We start from the raw sequence: 15,581 nt of genomic DNA, 5'->3' as shown, positions 1-15,581 counted from the left end.
TGGAGGGTATTGCCTCATTGATGGCTGCAGACTGATCAGGAAGGTGACTGCTGAAGGTTGGGGTGGCTGTGGCAGTTTTTAAAAATAAGACAACAATGAGGTGTGCCACATGGACTGATTCTTTTTTTCACAAAAAAATTTATCTGTGGCATGCAATGCCATTTCATAGCATTTTATCCATAGTAGAACTTCTTTCAAAATCGGAGTCAACCCTCTCAAACTCCGCCATTACTTTACCAATTAAGCTTATGTAATATTCTAAATACTTTGCTGTCATTTCAACAATGTTCATGGCATCTATACCAGGAGTAGATTCCACCTCAGGAAACTCTTTGCTCATCCATAAGACTCCTCACCATTAGTTTTATCATGACATTGCAGCAATTAGTCATCTCTTTGGGCTATACTTCTAATTTGTAGTTCTCTTGCTACTTCTCCACCTCATCTGCAGTGACTTCTTCCACTGAAGCTCTGAACCCCTCAGAGTCATTCATTAGGGTTGGAATCAACTTCTTCCAAACTCCTGTTAATGTTGATATGGTAGCTATAACCTTACAGAATGTACAGTTGACCCCTGAACAATAGGGACTAGAGGTGCTGGCCCCTCATACAGTTGAAAAATCTATGTATAATGTTTGACTCCCTTAAAACTTAACTACTAATAGCCTACTTCTAATCAGAAGCCTTACCAATAACAAATAATTAACACATATTTTGTATGTGTATTATATATGGTATTCTTACAATAAAGAAAGCTAAATAAAATGTTATTAAGAAAATCATAAGGAAAATCAGATGCAGCAGCACACCCATAGTCCCAGACACTTGGAAGGCTTGAAGCAGAAGATATTGTGTTGGTACAAGAGTAATTAAAATATGGCAAAAGCCGCAATTACTTTTGCACCAATCTAAACAGCTTGCGCCCAGGAGGTGTGAATAGCCATTATACTCTAGCCTGGGCAACACAGCAAGACCCCCTCTTTAAAAAAAAAAATCATAAAAAAGGGCCAGGTGCAGCGGCTCATGCCTGTAATCCCAGCACTTTGGAAGGCAGAGGTGGGGCGGCTCACATGAGGCCTGGAGTTAGAGACCAGCTTGGCCAACGTGGAGAATCCCTGACTCTACTAAAAATACTAAAAAATTAGCTGGGCATGGTGGCTCACGCCTGTAATCCCCGCTACTGGGGAGGCTGAGGCATGAGAATCACTTGAGCATGGTAGGCAGAGGCTGCAGTGAGGCAGAGGTTGCAGTGAGCTGAGATCGCACCACTGCACTCCAGACTAGGTGACAAAGTGAGACTCTGTCTCAAACAAAAAAAAATCATATAAAAGAGAAAACACATTTACATTTACAGCACTGTACTGTGTTTATTGATACCATAAGTTTATGTCATCTGTTTACAAAGTCAATTGTCTGCCTGAACTGGCAGGTGACCACAGCTGCAGACCTCAAACAACAGAACGTATCAAGCAATTCAACTTTTTCTTGTAATGTCATGAGTTTTCTCTGCTTCTTGGAAGCACTTCCAGCACCACTGGTGGCACTTCCTATGGGTCCCATGGTATTACTTATTCCAGGTTTACAGTATTGTAAATTAAATATGACGAAAAATAAATGAAAACTGAGACATCACTTTTTACTGAGACACACTATTTACTGAAGAGATTAACTGCTCAAGCAGAGATGATTAGTGTCACATGGAGTTTTCAGTGAATATTCACAACACTTGAGCTCATTGCAATAGCAACAGGAAGTGGCTACAAAATTATTACAGTAGTACAGTATGTACCACAGTTAATTTTATGCAATTATGATTTAATACTGCAGCTTTTATGTTTGTTTACATTTCTTTACCTATTGTTTACATTACTGCAAATGGTATCATGTATATAGTCTATAAGCATTTGTATGCATAAGTTTTAATAAATTTTAATTTAGTATAATACATTTGTGTATATTTTATGATAGTAAATGATACAAGACTAGCATGTACATATATTTTATGCCTATGACATACCTAATTTTTTCTTAATTTTTTCAATATTTCTAGGATACACGGTTCATTTGCACATTTTTTCAAATTGTCTCAAATTTCAAAAAAATTTTCCACTATTTTTAATTGAGAAAAATCTACATGTAAGTGGACCCACACAGTTCAAATACATGTTGTTCAATGGTCAGCTGTATTTCTTAAGTAAGATTTGAAAGTCAGGCCGGGCACAGTGGCTCACGCCTGTAATCCAAGCACTTTGGGAGGCTGAGATGGGTGGATTGTTTTGAGACTAGGAGTTGGAGACCAGACTGGCCAACATGGTGAAACTCCCACCTCTACTAAAAATACAAAAACTAGCAGGACATGTTGGCACACCTCTGTAATCCCAGTTATTCGGGAGGCTAAGGCACAAGAATCACTTGAACCTGGGAGGCGGGTTCTACAGGCACAAGCCACCACACCAGAGATGGGGTTTTGCCAAGTTGCCCAGGGTGGTCTCAAACTCCTGAGCTCAACTAATCTGCCCACCTCGTACTCCCAAAGTGCTGGGATTACAGGTGTGAGCCACTGCACACAGCCAGAATAAATTTAACATCATTCTTAGTATATGGGCTGCCAAGGCAAGCGCAAATTTAACATCATTCTTAAGGGCCCTAGGATATTCCAAATGGTAAATGAGCACTGGGCTTCAGCTTGCCAGGCACTGACTTCTCCTCTCTAGCTATAGAAGTCCTAGATGGTGTCTTCTTCCAATACAAGACTGTTTAATGCACACTGAAAATCTGTTGTTTAGTGAGGCCACCTTCGTCAATGATCTTAGCTAGATCATCTGGATCACTTGCTGCAGCTTCTCCATCACACTTGCTGCTTCAGCTTGCACTTTCACGTTATAGACATGGCTTCTTTCCTTAAACCTCATGAACCAACCTCGGCCTCTTCTTAAGCTTTCTTCTACAGCTTCCTCACCTCTCGCAGCCTTCATAGAACTGAAGACAGTTAGGCCTTGCTCTGGATCATGCTTTGGCTTAAGAAAATGTTGTGACTGGTTTGATCTCCTATCTAGCCCACTCAAACTTTCTCCATATCATAAATAAGCCTGTTTTGCTTTCTTATCATTCCTGTGTTCAGTGGTGTAGCATGTTTAATTTCCTTCAAGAACTTTACCTTTGCATTCACACCTTGGCTAACCATTTGGTGCAAGAGGCCTAGCTTTCAGCCTGTTTTGGCTTTCAACACACCTTCCTAATTAAACTTAATCATTTCTAGCTTTTGATTTAAAGTGAGAGACATCCAACTATTCCTTTCACTCGAACACTTTGAGGCCATTATAGAGTTACTAATTGGCCTGATTTCAGTATCATTGTGTCTCAAGAGTGGGAAAGAGACGGGAAACAGCTGGTCAGTGGAGCTGTCAGAACACAAACAACATTGATCAATTAAGTTCACCATTTTACATAGGTGTAGTACGTGGCACTCTAAAACAATTACAATGTTAATATTAAAGATCACTGATCACAGGTCACCATAACAGTAAAAGTTTGAAATACACAAGAATTACCAACATATGACAGAGGCACAAAGTGAGCACATGCTGTTGGAAAAATGGCACCCGACAGACTCGCTTGATGCAGGGTTGCCACAACCCTTCAATTTGGAAAAAAAAAAAAAAAACATGGTATCTGTGAAGCTCAATACAGTCAAGTGCAATAAAACAAGGTATGCTTGCATATTAAAATCAGGATTGAAATGAAAAAATAAGTCTGAAAAAAATGAACCTAAGAGTGTACTTATAAAACAGTGATGGTATTAAATATAAATGGCAAAAAGGTAAAATTATTATTATAAAAAAACTGCCTACTTTGGTTATAAAGTAGCATGTCTAATATGGTCTCATTCCTGTAAAATTATATATAAATATACATGGTAGGATTTCAGGAGAACTTTTCTATTATACCTTTCCATGGTTTGTTTCTTTAAAATAATGATTATGCGTATTTTAATGATCAAAATAAGAGTGGAATTTTTTTGTGGGGGAAGTAGGGTATAAAATTTATCTGTTTCTCAAGAATACTTGATTATTCTGAAATGTTTTAAACAGGCACTAGCCAAACTGTTATATCTATATTTAAAAAGTGGCTCAATTCTGTATCTAAAGTACAGTAATAACAGACCCAGCCTTTGTTATAATGTATTCCATGAATGCCAGAAAGCTGCCTAAGGTCAGACAAGTGAAGGAAGGCAGGGCAATGACAATAACCTACCTGGAAGTGAGTGCACAAATGACCTTGCTCCACTGCTCCACCACTGCTGGGTGATGCCTCCAGTTAGCCACCATCTCCTTGGCTGTTTTCCAATAAGGAGGTGTTGGGAAGCACCGAGTACAAGCTAGTAACCACACCTCAAAGAGAACACCAATCAACTTCTCTGCTAGATTCTCAGCAATGCCACCTTACCAATGAAAAGAAAACACATCTTTGGCAAACTTATTTTTAAAGCAGAATCTTTAAGACACTGATTTGGGAGAACTGGTCAAAAAATTAAAATAAGTGCAATATTAAGTTTTGACTTTCAAATAATCATTTAACAGTAAAAATGAGAAGCAATTCTTAGGAGTTCCTGTACCCAAAATCACAGACACATCAAAAAATTTTTACTTTGAAAGATTTCAAGTTGCCCTGTTCAATTCTTATTGAAGGCCTTAATCCTCCAGCAAGGGGGACAGAGGGACACAGGGGAGAAGGAAAAGGATGACTGCCTATGATGACTGACTACTATGAGTCAGTTTCTATGCCAAATAGTTCATACAAATGACCTCATATAATCCTCACATTAATTCTGCAGGGCAGGTATCTGTAATACCTAATACCAACTGCTAATTATACCCATTTTGAAGATGAGAAAACTTAGATTCAGAAAGTTTAAGTAACTTCTCCGACTTCATGCAGCCAGTAAGTGAAGGAATCACAACAAACACCCATGTCTTTTTACCTCCAAACTTTGCCATACAATACTCCAAGTATTTGAAAGCCACCCTTCAAGGGAGAGAGACAGAGAGACAAATAATGGAGCAAAAGGACTGGTGTTGGGAAGGACAGAGCCTTAACCATGAAAATGGGGCTGTTCCCCTGTTCTAAGCCCTGGAACCAGGTGGAAAAACAGCAGTGGTCTTTACACCGCATAGCTCCAGAAGGCAAAGTTGGGACTCACAGGAAAAGTTTTAAGAATGTGTGTTTCAAATGAGCAAAACCAAAGTTTCAACAACAAAGAGCCCAAGAGGGGGATGAATTGTCTGCCTCATGCTGTTGAGACCCCTGGCATGGGGAGTAAGTAGCAGAGAGGTGATGAATCAATGACTGTCCAGCTATTGTCAATACCAGACAGAGTATTACTATCATCGCATCCCTTCCCACACTGAAATTCCATGCTTCCTTTTAGATATTTCCCTGAATACTGCATCTGTGTGAGAACACAAGCACACTCACATGTGTTAGTCAACAGAGTACACCAATGAATAAGCAACAAGAGAACTTGGAACTAGATGATCGATCAACTTATAGTTTATATATACTGTGCTATATACAAAGCAGGGATTCTGAAATACACTGTAAAGTCTTATAAAACTGGAGGCACTTAATGGCTAGCTAATGAATAGCAAACTGGCACACTTCCAAATAGAACAGTTAAAGACTTTGGAGGTTTCATTTGCTGAGTAAAATATCTTCTGTCACTACCAAGTTTTCAGACTCTACTTTGATAACTACTTTGTAATATATTATCTATAGGCTCTAATTTAATTGGTTAGTTGTTTCTTTTCTTTTTTTTTTTTTTTTCGAGACAGAGTCTTGCTCTTGTCGCCCAGGCTGGAGAGCAGTGGCGCAATCTTGGCTCACTACAACCTCCACCTCCCAGGTTCAAGCGATTCTCCTGCCTCAGCCTCCTGAGTAGCTGGAATTATAGGTGTGTGCCACCACGCCTGGCTAATTTTTCTACTTTTAGAAGAGATGGGGTTTCACCATGTTGGCCAGGCTGGTCTTGAACTCCTGACCTCAGGTGATACACCTGCCTTGGCCTCCCAAAGTGCTGGAATTATAGCCACTGCGCCTGGCCTATCCTATTAAACAAGCTACTGTTCCCATCACTATCAAACATGCATAATTCACTGAGTCCCTCCCTACATTAGCAAAATCATTACTGAAGGTAAAATAACTTCATCAGGGCTAAAGTTATATTGTGCCTGAGGGTTTCCATTCTAAGAACTGTTAACCTTTGTTTGTAAACCATCATGCCAAAATTTAAATCCCCAATGAGTCTACCGCTCACTGAGTTTAAAGATGAACTGTATTTGGAGCTCAGAAATAAATTAGAAAAAAAATAAATAAACAAACCTTGAACAGTTGGTGGGGCCAGAAGTATGTCGTTAATCTGCAGAAGAAACAACAGTAAGACTTCCCAAGTTTCTCGGGCCATGAGAGATGACTCGCGGGCCAGTTTCTGGATGGCTCTCAGGACCTGCAAGCATAGTCGAATCTGACTGGAACCCTGTTCCTGTCTGAAGAAGACAGACAGATATCACTGACAAGCCTGGAGGAGAGACAGCAACAGCTTCAGGACAGGTGACTTATGGATGTAGCAAGCAGTGGTCCAATGAAGCTCCCTAATATTATCAGCAGAGAGGGCTAGGCATACCGTCTTCAGTTTAAAGCTACTTCTTACTCATCGTAAAGTTAAGCACTCTGGGATCTAAACCTACCACTCCTATGAGAACTCGAAAGCTTCTGGGAGGAAGGCGGGAATACTAGAACATAAACTTCACTTCTGGATTTTCTATGTCTAACATGTGCCTAACACATAATAGCAGACACTCAATAGGTTTTTGTTGAATGAACAAGTAAATACCCACCGCCACCCTTGCTGCTCACATTGAAGCAGAATGGCCTTAGTATTCTTTTTAATTTTTTTAAACACATATTTGCAAGAATTCTGCATGTGATTTTACAGTGCTCATAGTCCCTCTGAAGCTAAGGTCTGTTAGAGAAGGGCCTACAGGCCAGAAGGAATAGCCTAATAGGTCCCCAAAATTAATGAGGTATGCAGGCATTGCTTCAGAAATAAATAACTGCTACTGCTGCTCTAATTTTAGAAAAAGACACTTAGCCAAAGATGGAGGCTCCAAGTTTCCCAGGATACCCTGGAACAACAGTTTTAAAACTCACTGCAGGACCATTTTTTCCAACGGAAATCTTATAAAGAAGAATGATCTATAAAACAGATCAAAGTATTTTGGCTAGGACTGAAGATGAAGATAGAGGTCCAGGCCCCAGCCCTCAGCCTCACTTTCCAAAGTAGACCACTGAGAATTTTGAGAATAGTAGGAAATCCAATGTATTAGCAAGTGGTAAGCTGGCCTCCAGATCTCTTATGGGAAACCCAAGAGAAGTATCTAATATTACCGAAAAAAGTCTTGAGGCCAAGTTTCTATATATTGTCATTTGTCACGAAGAACTGATAGAAACATACCTGAATCAGACTGGGGAGTTTCCTCAAGAAATTCCAGAAAATGAAGTGAGTTCCCTTAGAACTGTCAACCCAACCTTAGAAGAGAGATTCTCAGATTCTGGGCTATGATGCAGAAAACGAAACACTTACCCTAGAGTTGCAAGCAAACGACACCACTAAGTTTTCCCTAAAGAAGTCAGACCTAAAGCAAAATGATGAGAAAATTGCCTAGGAAGAGCCAAGCACCTCCAGGAGCGGGGAGATGTTCCACATTCAGCTAAAGGTGGATCTAGTAAAGGTGGATCTAGTCCATGTAAAGCCCTAAGGCTCAAGCTTGTGTCTATTGCTCTGGCTTACTTGAAGAAGAATAAAAAACTATAGCATAGCCCCAAACCTAATCAAGTAATATAAGAGGAAGCCCAGAATAAGAAATAAAAATACCACTAATGGCCCTGGGACTGACACCCTTCCAAGAGTGCATGCCTCCTACATGGTAACTTAGGTCTACCTACCATTTCCAGGTATTTGCCCAATGACAGGAAAGGAAATACCTGTTCCTCAGGTACTGAGGCTCCTCCTCATTCAGAAGGCCTAAATTCAGAGGCAGGGTCCAAAGTTCTAAAGCTAAAAGAAACAAGGTAACCTTTACATTAAAAAAAACAGAAGAGCTAAACACCAGAGATTTCCCTTTCAAAAATATCAAGTTACTTTTTAAAATGTAACTTGTGATCTTCAGAAAAACTGCTTTAGAACAGTGGTGGTGAATGCTGGCCAATGGGTCAAACCTGGCCTGCTATCTTTTATTGTAAATAGAGTTTACAAATCTGGCCTACTATCTATATTGTAAATGAAGTTGTATTGGAACACCGTAATGATCATTCATTTACATATTGTCTATGGCTGCTTTCATGCCACACCAGCAGAACTGACTAATTATAACACTATATGACCCGCAAAGCCTAAAATGCTATCTGACTCTTTGCTAACCCTGCTTCAGAACAATAATATGTTTTTTTAAAGTACAGTATAGTATATGTGAGCAATTAAAACCTTAACCAACTTTAAAAGATGATTTACTCTTCACTCAATCATAAAAAAAAAATCAAACTGATGGGCAAAAGAGAAATATTACATTCATTCTGACATAATCTCTAGCAAAATGGCAAAGGCAGTTCCCTCCATTTTGAATGTCAGTTTTTATAAAAACAACTAATTAAGTAAACTTAGATGACAGTTTTGTGAACTATCAGAATCAAATAAACAACTAAAACTTCAAATAATGGGAGATGAGATCATAACACCAATACTTAGCATTGAAAATATTCAGCTAATTTTCCTAAAACATTAGCCAGGAAGAGAACTCTAATTCTCAGTTGAGTACCCTCTCAGAATTTACTAACACTTATGCACACATACGTTTGAGAAAACAAGGTAATTACCAAAACCATTTATAAGGTAGTCATGTTTCTCAAAAGAGAAAAGTAAAGGCACAAGCCTAATTAACTCAAATGCCATTAATTTTTTTTCATCAATACAAATTAACTGAGCACTGAGAGGTAGTAGGCTTACAAAGAGGAAAGAGACACAGTGACAATACTACTCATGAGACTATCCCAGGCACGAAGAAAAAGCCCAGTAGGCTCCTAAATAAGATAACAAGAAAGTATTAAAACTATTACACCATTTTAGAAGAACCTGCTTATAAACAATATTCTAAGTACTCCCAACCGTTTCCTGTTTTGTTTTGTTTGAGACAGAGTCTCGCTCTGTCACCCAGGCTGAGTGCAGCGGTGCAATCTCGGCTCACTGCAACCTCCGCCTCCCAGATTCAAGCAATTCTCCTGCCTCGGCCTCCCATGTAGCTGGGATTATAAGCACATGCCACCACGCCCGGCTAAGTTTTGTATTTTTAGTAGAGACAGGGTTTCGCCATGTTGGCCAGGCTGGTCTGGAACTCCTGACCTCAGGAGATCCACCCGCCTCAGCCTCCAAACATGCTGGGATTACAGGCATGAGCCACTGCACCCGGCCCATTTCCTGTTTTTAATTCCATGTGAAATCAATAAATACAAACAACACGCATTTAACTGACACCTAAGATAAGTACTAAGTATTAAAATACCAGTATTGCACCAGATACTGTGGAAGCCTAAAATAGAGACAACAGAGTTCCTGCCTTTGAGTTGGTTAGATGGGGAAAGGAGACACACATTTTAAAAGATAAGCAACAAAACAGTGAGAGATACAAGAGTGATGCAGAAAGTATCATATAGGTTCAGAGAAGGTGTGATCGCTGTGGGCCTGAGTGGTTAGGTAGGACTTCTCCTCACAAGGCAGAATTAAAGAACCAACAAGAACGAGATGTGGTGATGGAGAGAAGGAAGAGGAAGAAGACAAAAAGACATCATGATGGGAAGGATCTTTAAGAGGTCTTAGAGGAATGTCTGACTTACGAGTCTGACTACAGAGCAGCACTCATGCAGAATTCAGAACAGCTAGTCTAGTTAGGGGCCAGACTACACCAGGCATCTCATGCATGGTGTATGCTGTTTACACCTGAGCCTACAGACCAGAGTTCTGGAGACTTCTCTTTTTTAATTCAGATTTTCCAAAGTAATCTTCCTTCTATATTTAGAAAGTTAAAAACTTACAGAGCTGGTTTTCAAAGTCCCTCACCGTATGACAGACCAAAAGCTCTAACCAGAACTTTACCAAAAGGAAACATGTTCTACTGCTCCTTGAAGGTATCCCTATATTATGATATTTAAGGCCCTTGCCTAAGAAGATGGAAAAAAAAATCAGAAACAAACTATCAAGAGGAATCTTTTGGCTTACTAACAATTTGCCCATAATCATTTCAAGTGTCTTCATTCTCTCATAGGAAAGATGCCTATTAAGGTAGATGCATCTCCCTTAGTTGTGTTTAGCCTAAATGGAAACAAGAATTGTGATAGGCAAAAGTACGTTTTTTTGAGTAGAAGGGAAAGATGTTACAGTATTTTAATATCTAACAGGTACGAGATTTTAGAAGCAAAGCTAAAAACCTTTAAAGAACACATACCTGTTAAAAACTCCTAGTAAACATTACATAAGCCCATCTCTCCTAACATTCACATTAATACAATCTTTAACTGAACACATGAAGTCACTGTTCAGAGGACTAACAATGAAATCAGCTCCTATACTATAGTAACATTTATGAATATTTTACTATGACCCTGATAATGGGCCAGATAGACAGGTATAGCTTACCTTGGTACAAAAAGATTTTGTAGGTGTTTTAGTATAGTTTGAACATATTGATTAGGCTCTTTAATAACTGGCAATGGAATAGAATCTTTTGGCAACACTAAAGCCATAATCCAGTCTGTATATACATCAACGCAATATTTTACAGTCTCTCCATCCAATGGAAGGGTCAGTCCATAGCAAATTACTTCCATGGTCCATTTTACCTAGACAAAAGAAAATATCCATATAGAATTACTACACATGCCTATCTCAGTAGACTGATTTAAAATGTCAATCTCTTTTATTGCCAAAAACCTCTAAATTGACAGTATATTCGTCTCAATGTAAATATCAGATTTATTTTAGATAATGCATTTTTCACATATCAAACATACAATTTCCCAAGCAAAAGCTTTAAGAAGAAAATAAATTACTTATTTTTGAATATCAAGCCTATGCTGGTTTTTACCCTTTAGATATTATTATTATTTGCTCTGTGAACTAAAAGGTAAATACAGGTCATTTCAAATTTCCATAGAGATTAGATATGCAAAATAGAACATTTTAGAGTTTTTTCTCCACTTAATGTTTAAGTATGTGTAGCATTTAGAAAATCATATAAAGTCAGTCACATTCCATCTCCAGATTATGCAAGTGCACAAACAACAGGAAGAAAGATCAACTGTTTACTCTTACAACTGTTTTCTCTGCCAAAAAAAAAATAATAATAATACTTAAAATGAAGAACAAACACAGCTGAAAAAGGATTGAAGCTGGGTAAGATCTTAACAAGGCATTTAGCTGCACTGAATGAGTCCCAGCCTCCTGACCTAGCTGAATCACATCCTAAGGACTGAGAGAACTTGCCTAAGAGACGGCTGAACCACTAGGCTGCCGGCAGTCGTAATTGTAGAGATTAAGTAATCTGGCCCAAGTCACTGGTTTATAAAAGGTGGAGCTGAAAACTTGAATTCTGGTCTTCCAACTAGAAGGTGCCATTGGGCAACTTTTTCCAAAATGACTCTGGCACATTAGTCTAATACTATTCTGTCATGTGGTATCTTGACCAATTATAAATTCAGCCATTCTACCATCATCTGAGCTATATGTCTCCATCTATGAGAAACCCCAATTTGCAAAAAAGGGAGGAAACTGTATTCCAGACATTGTAAACTGGAAAGTTTAAGTGAATTCCAGACAAAACTTTGAGACAAATTACTAAGCAATCAGTGAACACTCACAAAAGAGAAGCATGATCACCAAGACCCAGCCTGCTCAATAAGATCAAGCCATGCCAAATGAGCTTCATTCCTTTATTAATAGGGTTACTATTTAGAGGGCTGACAACAGTGTAGTCCTTGCAGTTTACAAAGCACTTTCATAAATATCATCTAGCCATCACAATAACTCTGTGTAGACAGGGTAAACTATCCTTACTTTACACATAAGAAAACAGAAGCTTAGCAAGATTAAGCAATTTGGCATAAGTCACTGGTTTATAAAAGGTGGAGCTGAAAACTTGAACCCTGGTCTTCCAACTAGAAATTTGAAGCTATTCTCTCCATACCATTAATAGAGTTCTCCGGCAAACGGGTATCTGGGTGTTAGCAAGAAATCTAGACAGACCCAGGATCTCCTTGTGGACAAGATGGAGACGTATGGCCCAGAGGATGGTAGAATGGCTAGATTTACAACTGGTCAAGACACCACATGACAGAGTAACAGTAGATTAACATGCCAAGATCATTTTGGAAAAAGGTGCTCAGTGGCATGCCAAAGGCTCTGCCAAGATTCTAACTCAGGGGAAAAAAAAAAAGAAAAACAGTGTATGCTGATCATCTGTAGATACCACAAAGCTAAAAAGGATGGCCAACTTGTTGGACAGAAATTCAGGATTCAAAAAGGCTTCAACAGCTTAAAACCAAAGTTAAATCTAACAAGATAAATATATGTATTAAATTTGTTAAGCTCAAAAGCAACTACAAAGGTTAAGGGTAGGAAATACGTGGTTTAACTGCAGTAAGTGTTAAAGAAGCCTATAACAGCACAGTGAAGCTGTGACAAATTTAGAGCAGTGTGTAGCAAGATTTAGCCACATAAGAGAAGAGATTCTAAAAGACATTGCAGGTCCCTAATTATCAAATGAAAAACCAAGAAGATATCTTTGGTGGCATCTTCACACAATTGTTTAATTTTATAATTCTAGGCCAGGCGTAGTGGTCTACAACCATAATCCCAGCACTTTGGGAGGCCAAGGACTGTGGATCACCTGAGGTCAGGAGTTCGAGACCAGCCTGGCCAACATGGCAAAACCCCATCTCTGCCAAAAATACAAAAATTGGCCGGGTGCAGTGGCTCACACCTGTAATCCCAGCACTTTGGGAGGCCAAGGTGGGTGGATCACCTGAGGTCAGGAGTTCGAGACCAGCCTGGCCAACACAGAGAAACCCTTGTCTCTACTAAAAAAAAATACAAAATTAGCCAGGCATGGTGGTGCATGCCTGTAATCCCAGCTACTCGGGTGGCTGAGGCAGGAGAATCGCTTGAACCTGGGAGGCAGAGGTTGCGGTGAGCTAAGATTGCGACATTGCACTCCAGCCTGGCCAACAAGAGCGAGACTCTGTCTCAAAAAATAAATAAATAGGCCGGGTGCGGTAGCTCACGCCTGTAATACCAGCACTTTGGGAGGCCGAGGCGGGCGGATCACGAGGTTAGGAGATTGAGACCATCCTGGCTAACGCGGTGAAACTCTGTCTCTACTAAAAATACAAAAAATTAGCCAGGCATGGTGGTGGGTGCCTGTAGTCCCAGCTACTCGAGAGGCTGAGGCAGGAGAATGGTGTGAACCCGGGAAGTGGAGCTTGCAGTGAGCCAAGATCATGCCACTGCATTCCAGCCTGGGCAACAGAGCGAGACTCCGTCTCAAATATAATAATTAATAAATAAATAAAAATACATTTTTAAAATACAAAAATTAGCCAGGTATGGTGGCGTGTGCCTGTAGTCCCAGCTACTCAGGAGGCTGAGGCAGAAGAATCGCTTGAACCCGGGAGGCAGAAGTTGCAGTGAGCCGAGGTCATGCCACTGCACTCCAGCCTGGGCGACAGAGCGAGACTCCGTCTCAAAAAAAAAAAAAAGTATAATTCCAGAGGAAACAGGAATTCTCATCTCTTTTCAATGGTGAGAAAGGAGAAAAAAAAGGGCTGCATCAGAGCACCTCTATCTACTCACGTACCATCTCTTCCCAGGAGAAGGCAACAAGGGATCACAAATGCACCAGGAAGAGAAATACTAGGGCCTGTGCTAGTCCTCGGGGATAAATCTAGGGTCCTCTGAAGAGAGAAAAATGTTCCTCAGACTGAAGACCTTTACTCTTCAGAGACCCATGGCTGAAGGAGGATCCTACCCTTAGAGCTACAAGTTTTAGTCTTATATCTAAGTCTAATCTCTCCTTCACGGGAAACCAAAAAGCAAACAGAAAAAAAGGGTCTGAGAAATAGGGTACAGGTTTTGCTAAACATGAAGCCTGAAGGTTGCATGAGCTTCTTCAACACAAGGGACAAAGTTTTAATCCTGCATCTTAGCCAGAATTTATACTAGCAAGCTCCTCTATCACTCCATTCTCAGGGCCCCTTCATGACTTCCCAATGGCAACTTTTTAACTTCAGCCTGGGCCGCTGAACCCAAGAACAAAGGGCCAGCTTCAGGGCAAGCCATTCCAAGAGCCCCTATCTTTAGAAACAGTAAACACCCAACCTGGGCAACATAGTAAGAACATCATCTCTATAAAAAAAATTTTTAAATTAGCCTGGCGTGGTGGCACGTGTCTGTAGTTCCAGCTACTTGGGACTCACTGGGGTGGAAGAATCATTTGAGCCCAGAGAGACTGAGGCTGCAGTGAGCCGTGGTGCCACTGCACACGAGCATGAGTGACAAAGCAAAACTCTGTCAAAAAAAAAAGAAACAGCGAACACGACCCCAATTCCAATCACCTAGGCTTAGGCCAGAAGGGCTTGGCTTCTCTGCAGCACTCTTAAACCTGGAAGCCAGGAAGGAGTAGATAGGGATGGGGACAGGGGAGAGCTTAAGCACAGCATACACATAGCCTGAAAACTCGACATGAGTCTTCAGTCAGGGGCCATCCAGAGGTAGGGATGAGGCCTTCCAAACACACTCTAAATGGAAATCAGAAGACTAAGCCTAGATCTTTGGGGGAAGGGTTTGACATTCAAGTCTTTGTCTTGGCCTTCAGCTCAAGTGGAGAATTGACCATAACCAGTAAAAAGTCCCAGCAGCAAAACAGTACAACTCACTCCTTATAACCTCCACAAACTCCGAGTCCCAGCCCTCAACTCAAACAAGATCAAAATTGAGAAGTCATACTACGTTGGGGAGAAATCCATTAAAAAGTTGACGTTATTCTACTACAGCTCTTTTCAAAGAAAAAAGAACAAAAAAGTTAACATTAAACAAATTCTTCAAGAACAAATGTACATTTTCATATAAGAGAATGAAATTTAGAAACACTTACTTCTTTGTCAGTTTTTAACAAACTCTCACTACCAGCCACTGAAGGGGTACCTAACACCTGCCCAAGAGGACGGACTACAGCATTTGCCACCTCTCGTCCAACGCTCTCTGGATAGCTGTGCAGCACACTGGTATGGCCTTGATCATTCTGAATCACCAAATGCAGTGACCTCCACTCAGAGTACATCGTGCCACTAAAGTACAATCCAAATGGCACCTGAAAAGACAAAACAGAAATGCATGTCAAATTATACTACTGGAAATTAACAGAAATAAATAAAACAGATGTATAGACTATTGGCATGATAAAGAATGCTGCAAACATCTTGCC

General features: G+C 40.1%; 1 protein-coding gene across 4 annotated transcripts in view; it reads right to left on the bottom strand.

The window, feature by feature from the left end:
* Window positions 1–15,581, bottom strand: part of RALGAPB (Ral GTPase activating protein non-catalytic subunit beta) — a 105,964-nt gene that overhangs the window by 74,769 nt on the left and 15,614 nt on the right. For all 4 annotated transcript variants that reach the window (XM_055373230.2, XM_019017373.4, XM_004062139.5 and 1 more), the window contains exons 2-5: window positions 15,252–15,467; window positions 10,742–10,944; window positions 6,379–6,542; window positions 4,255–4,441 (exon numbers count right to left, since the gene is read on the bottom strand). In XM_055373230.2, the coding sequence (XP_055229205.2) occupies window positions 4,255–4,441; window positions 6,379–6,542; window positions 10,742–10,944; window positions 15,252–15,437 (740 nt within the window). In that variant the 5' untranslated portion in view covers window positions 15,438–15,467. The remainder of the gene's footprint in view (window positions 1–4,254; window positions 4,442–6,378; window positions 6,543–10,741; window positions 10,945–15,251; window positions 15,468–15,581) is intronic.

This window comes from Gorilla gorilla, chromosome 21 (genome assembly GCF_029281585.2).
Source record: "Gorilla gorilla gorilla isolate KB3781 chromosome 21, NHGRI_mGorGor1-v2.1_pri, whole genome shotgun sequence".
NCBI lineage: Eukaryota > Metazoa > Chordata > Mammalia > Primates > Hominidae > Gorilla > Gorilla gorilla.
This window is presented reverse-complemented; position numbering and strand designations above follow the sequence as displayed.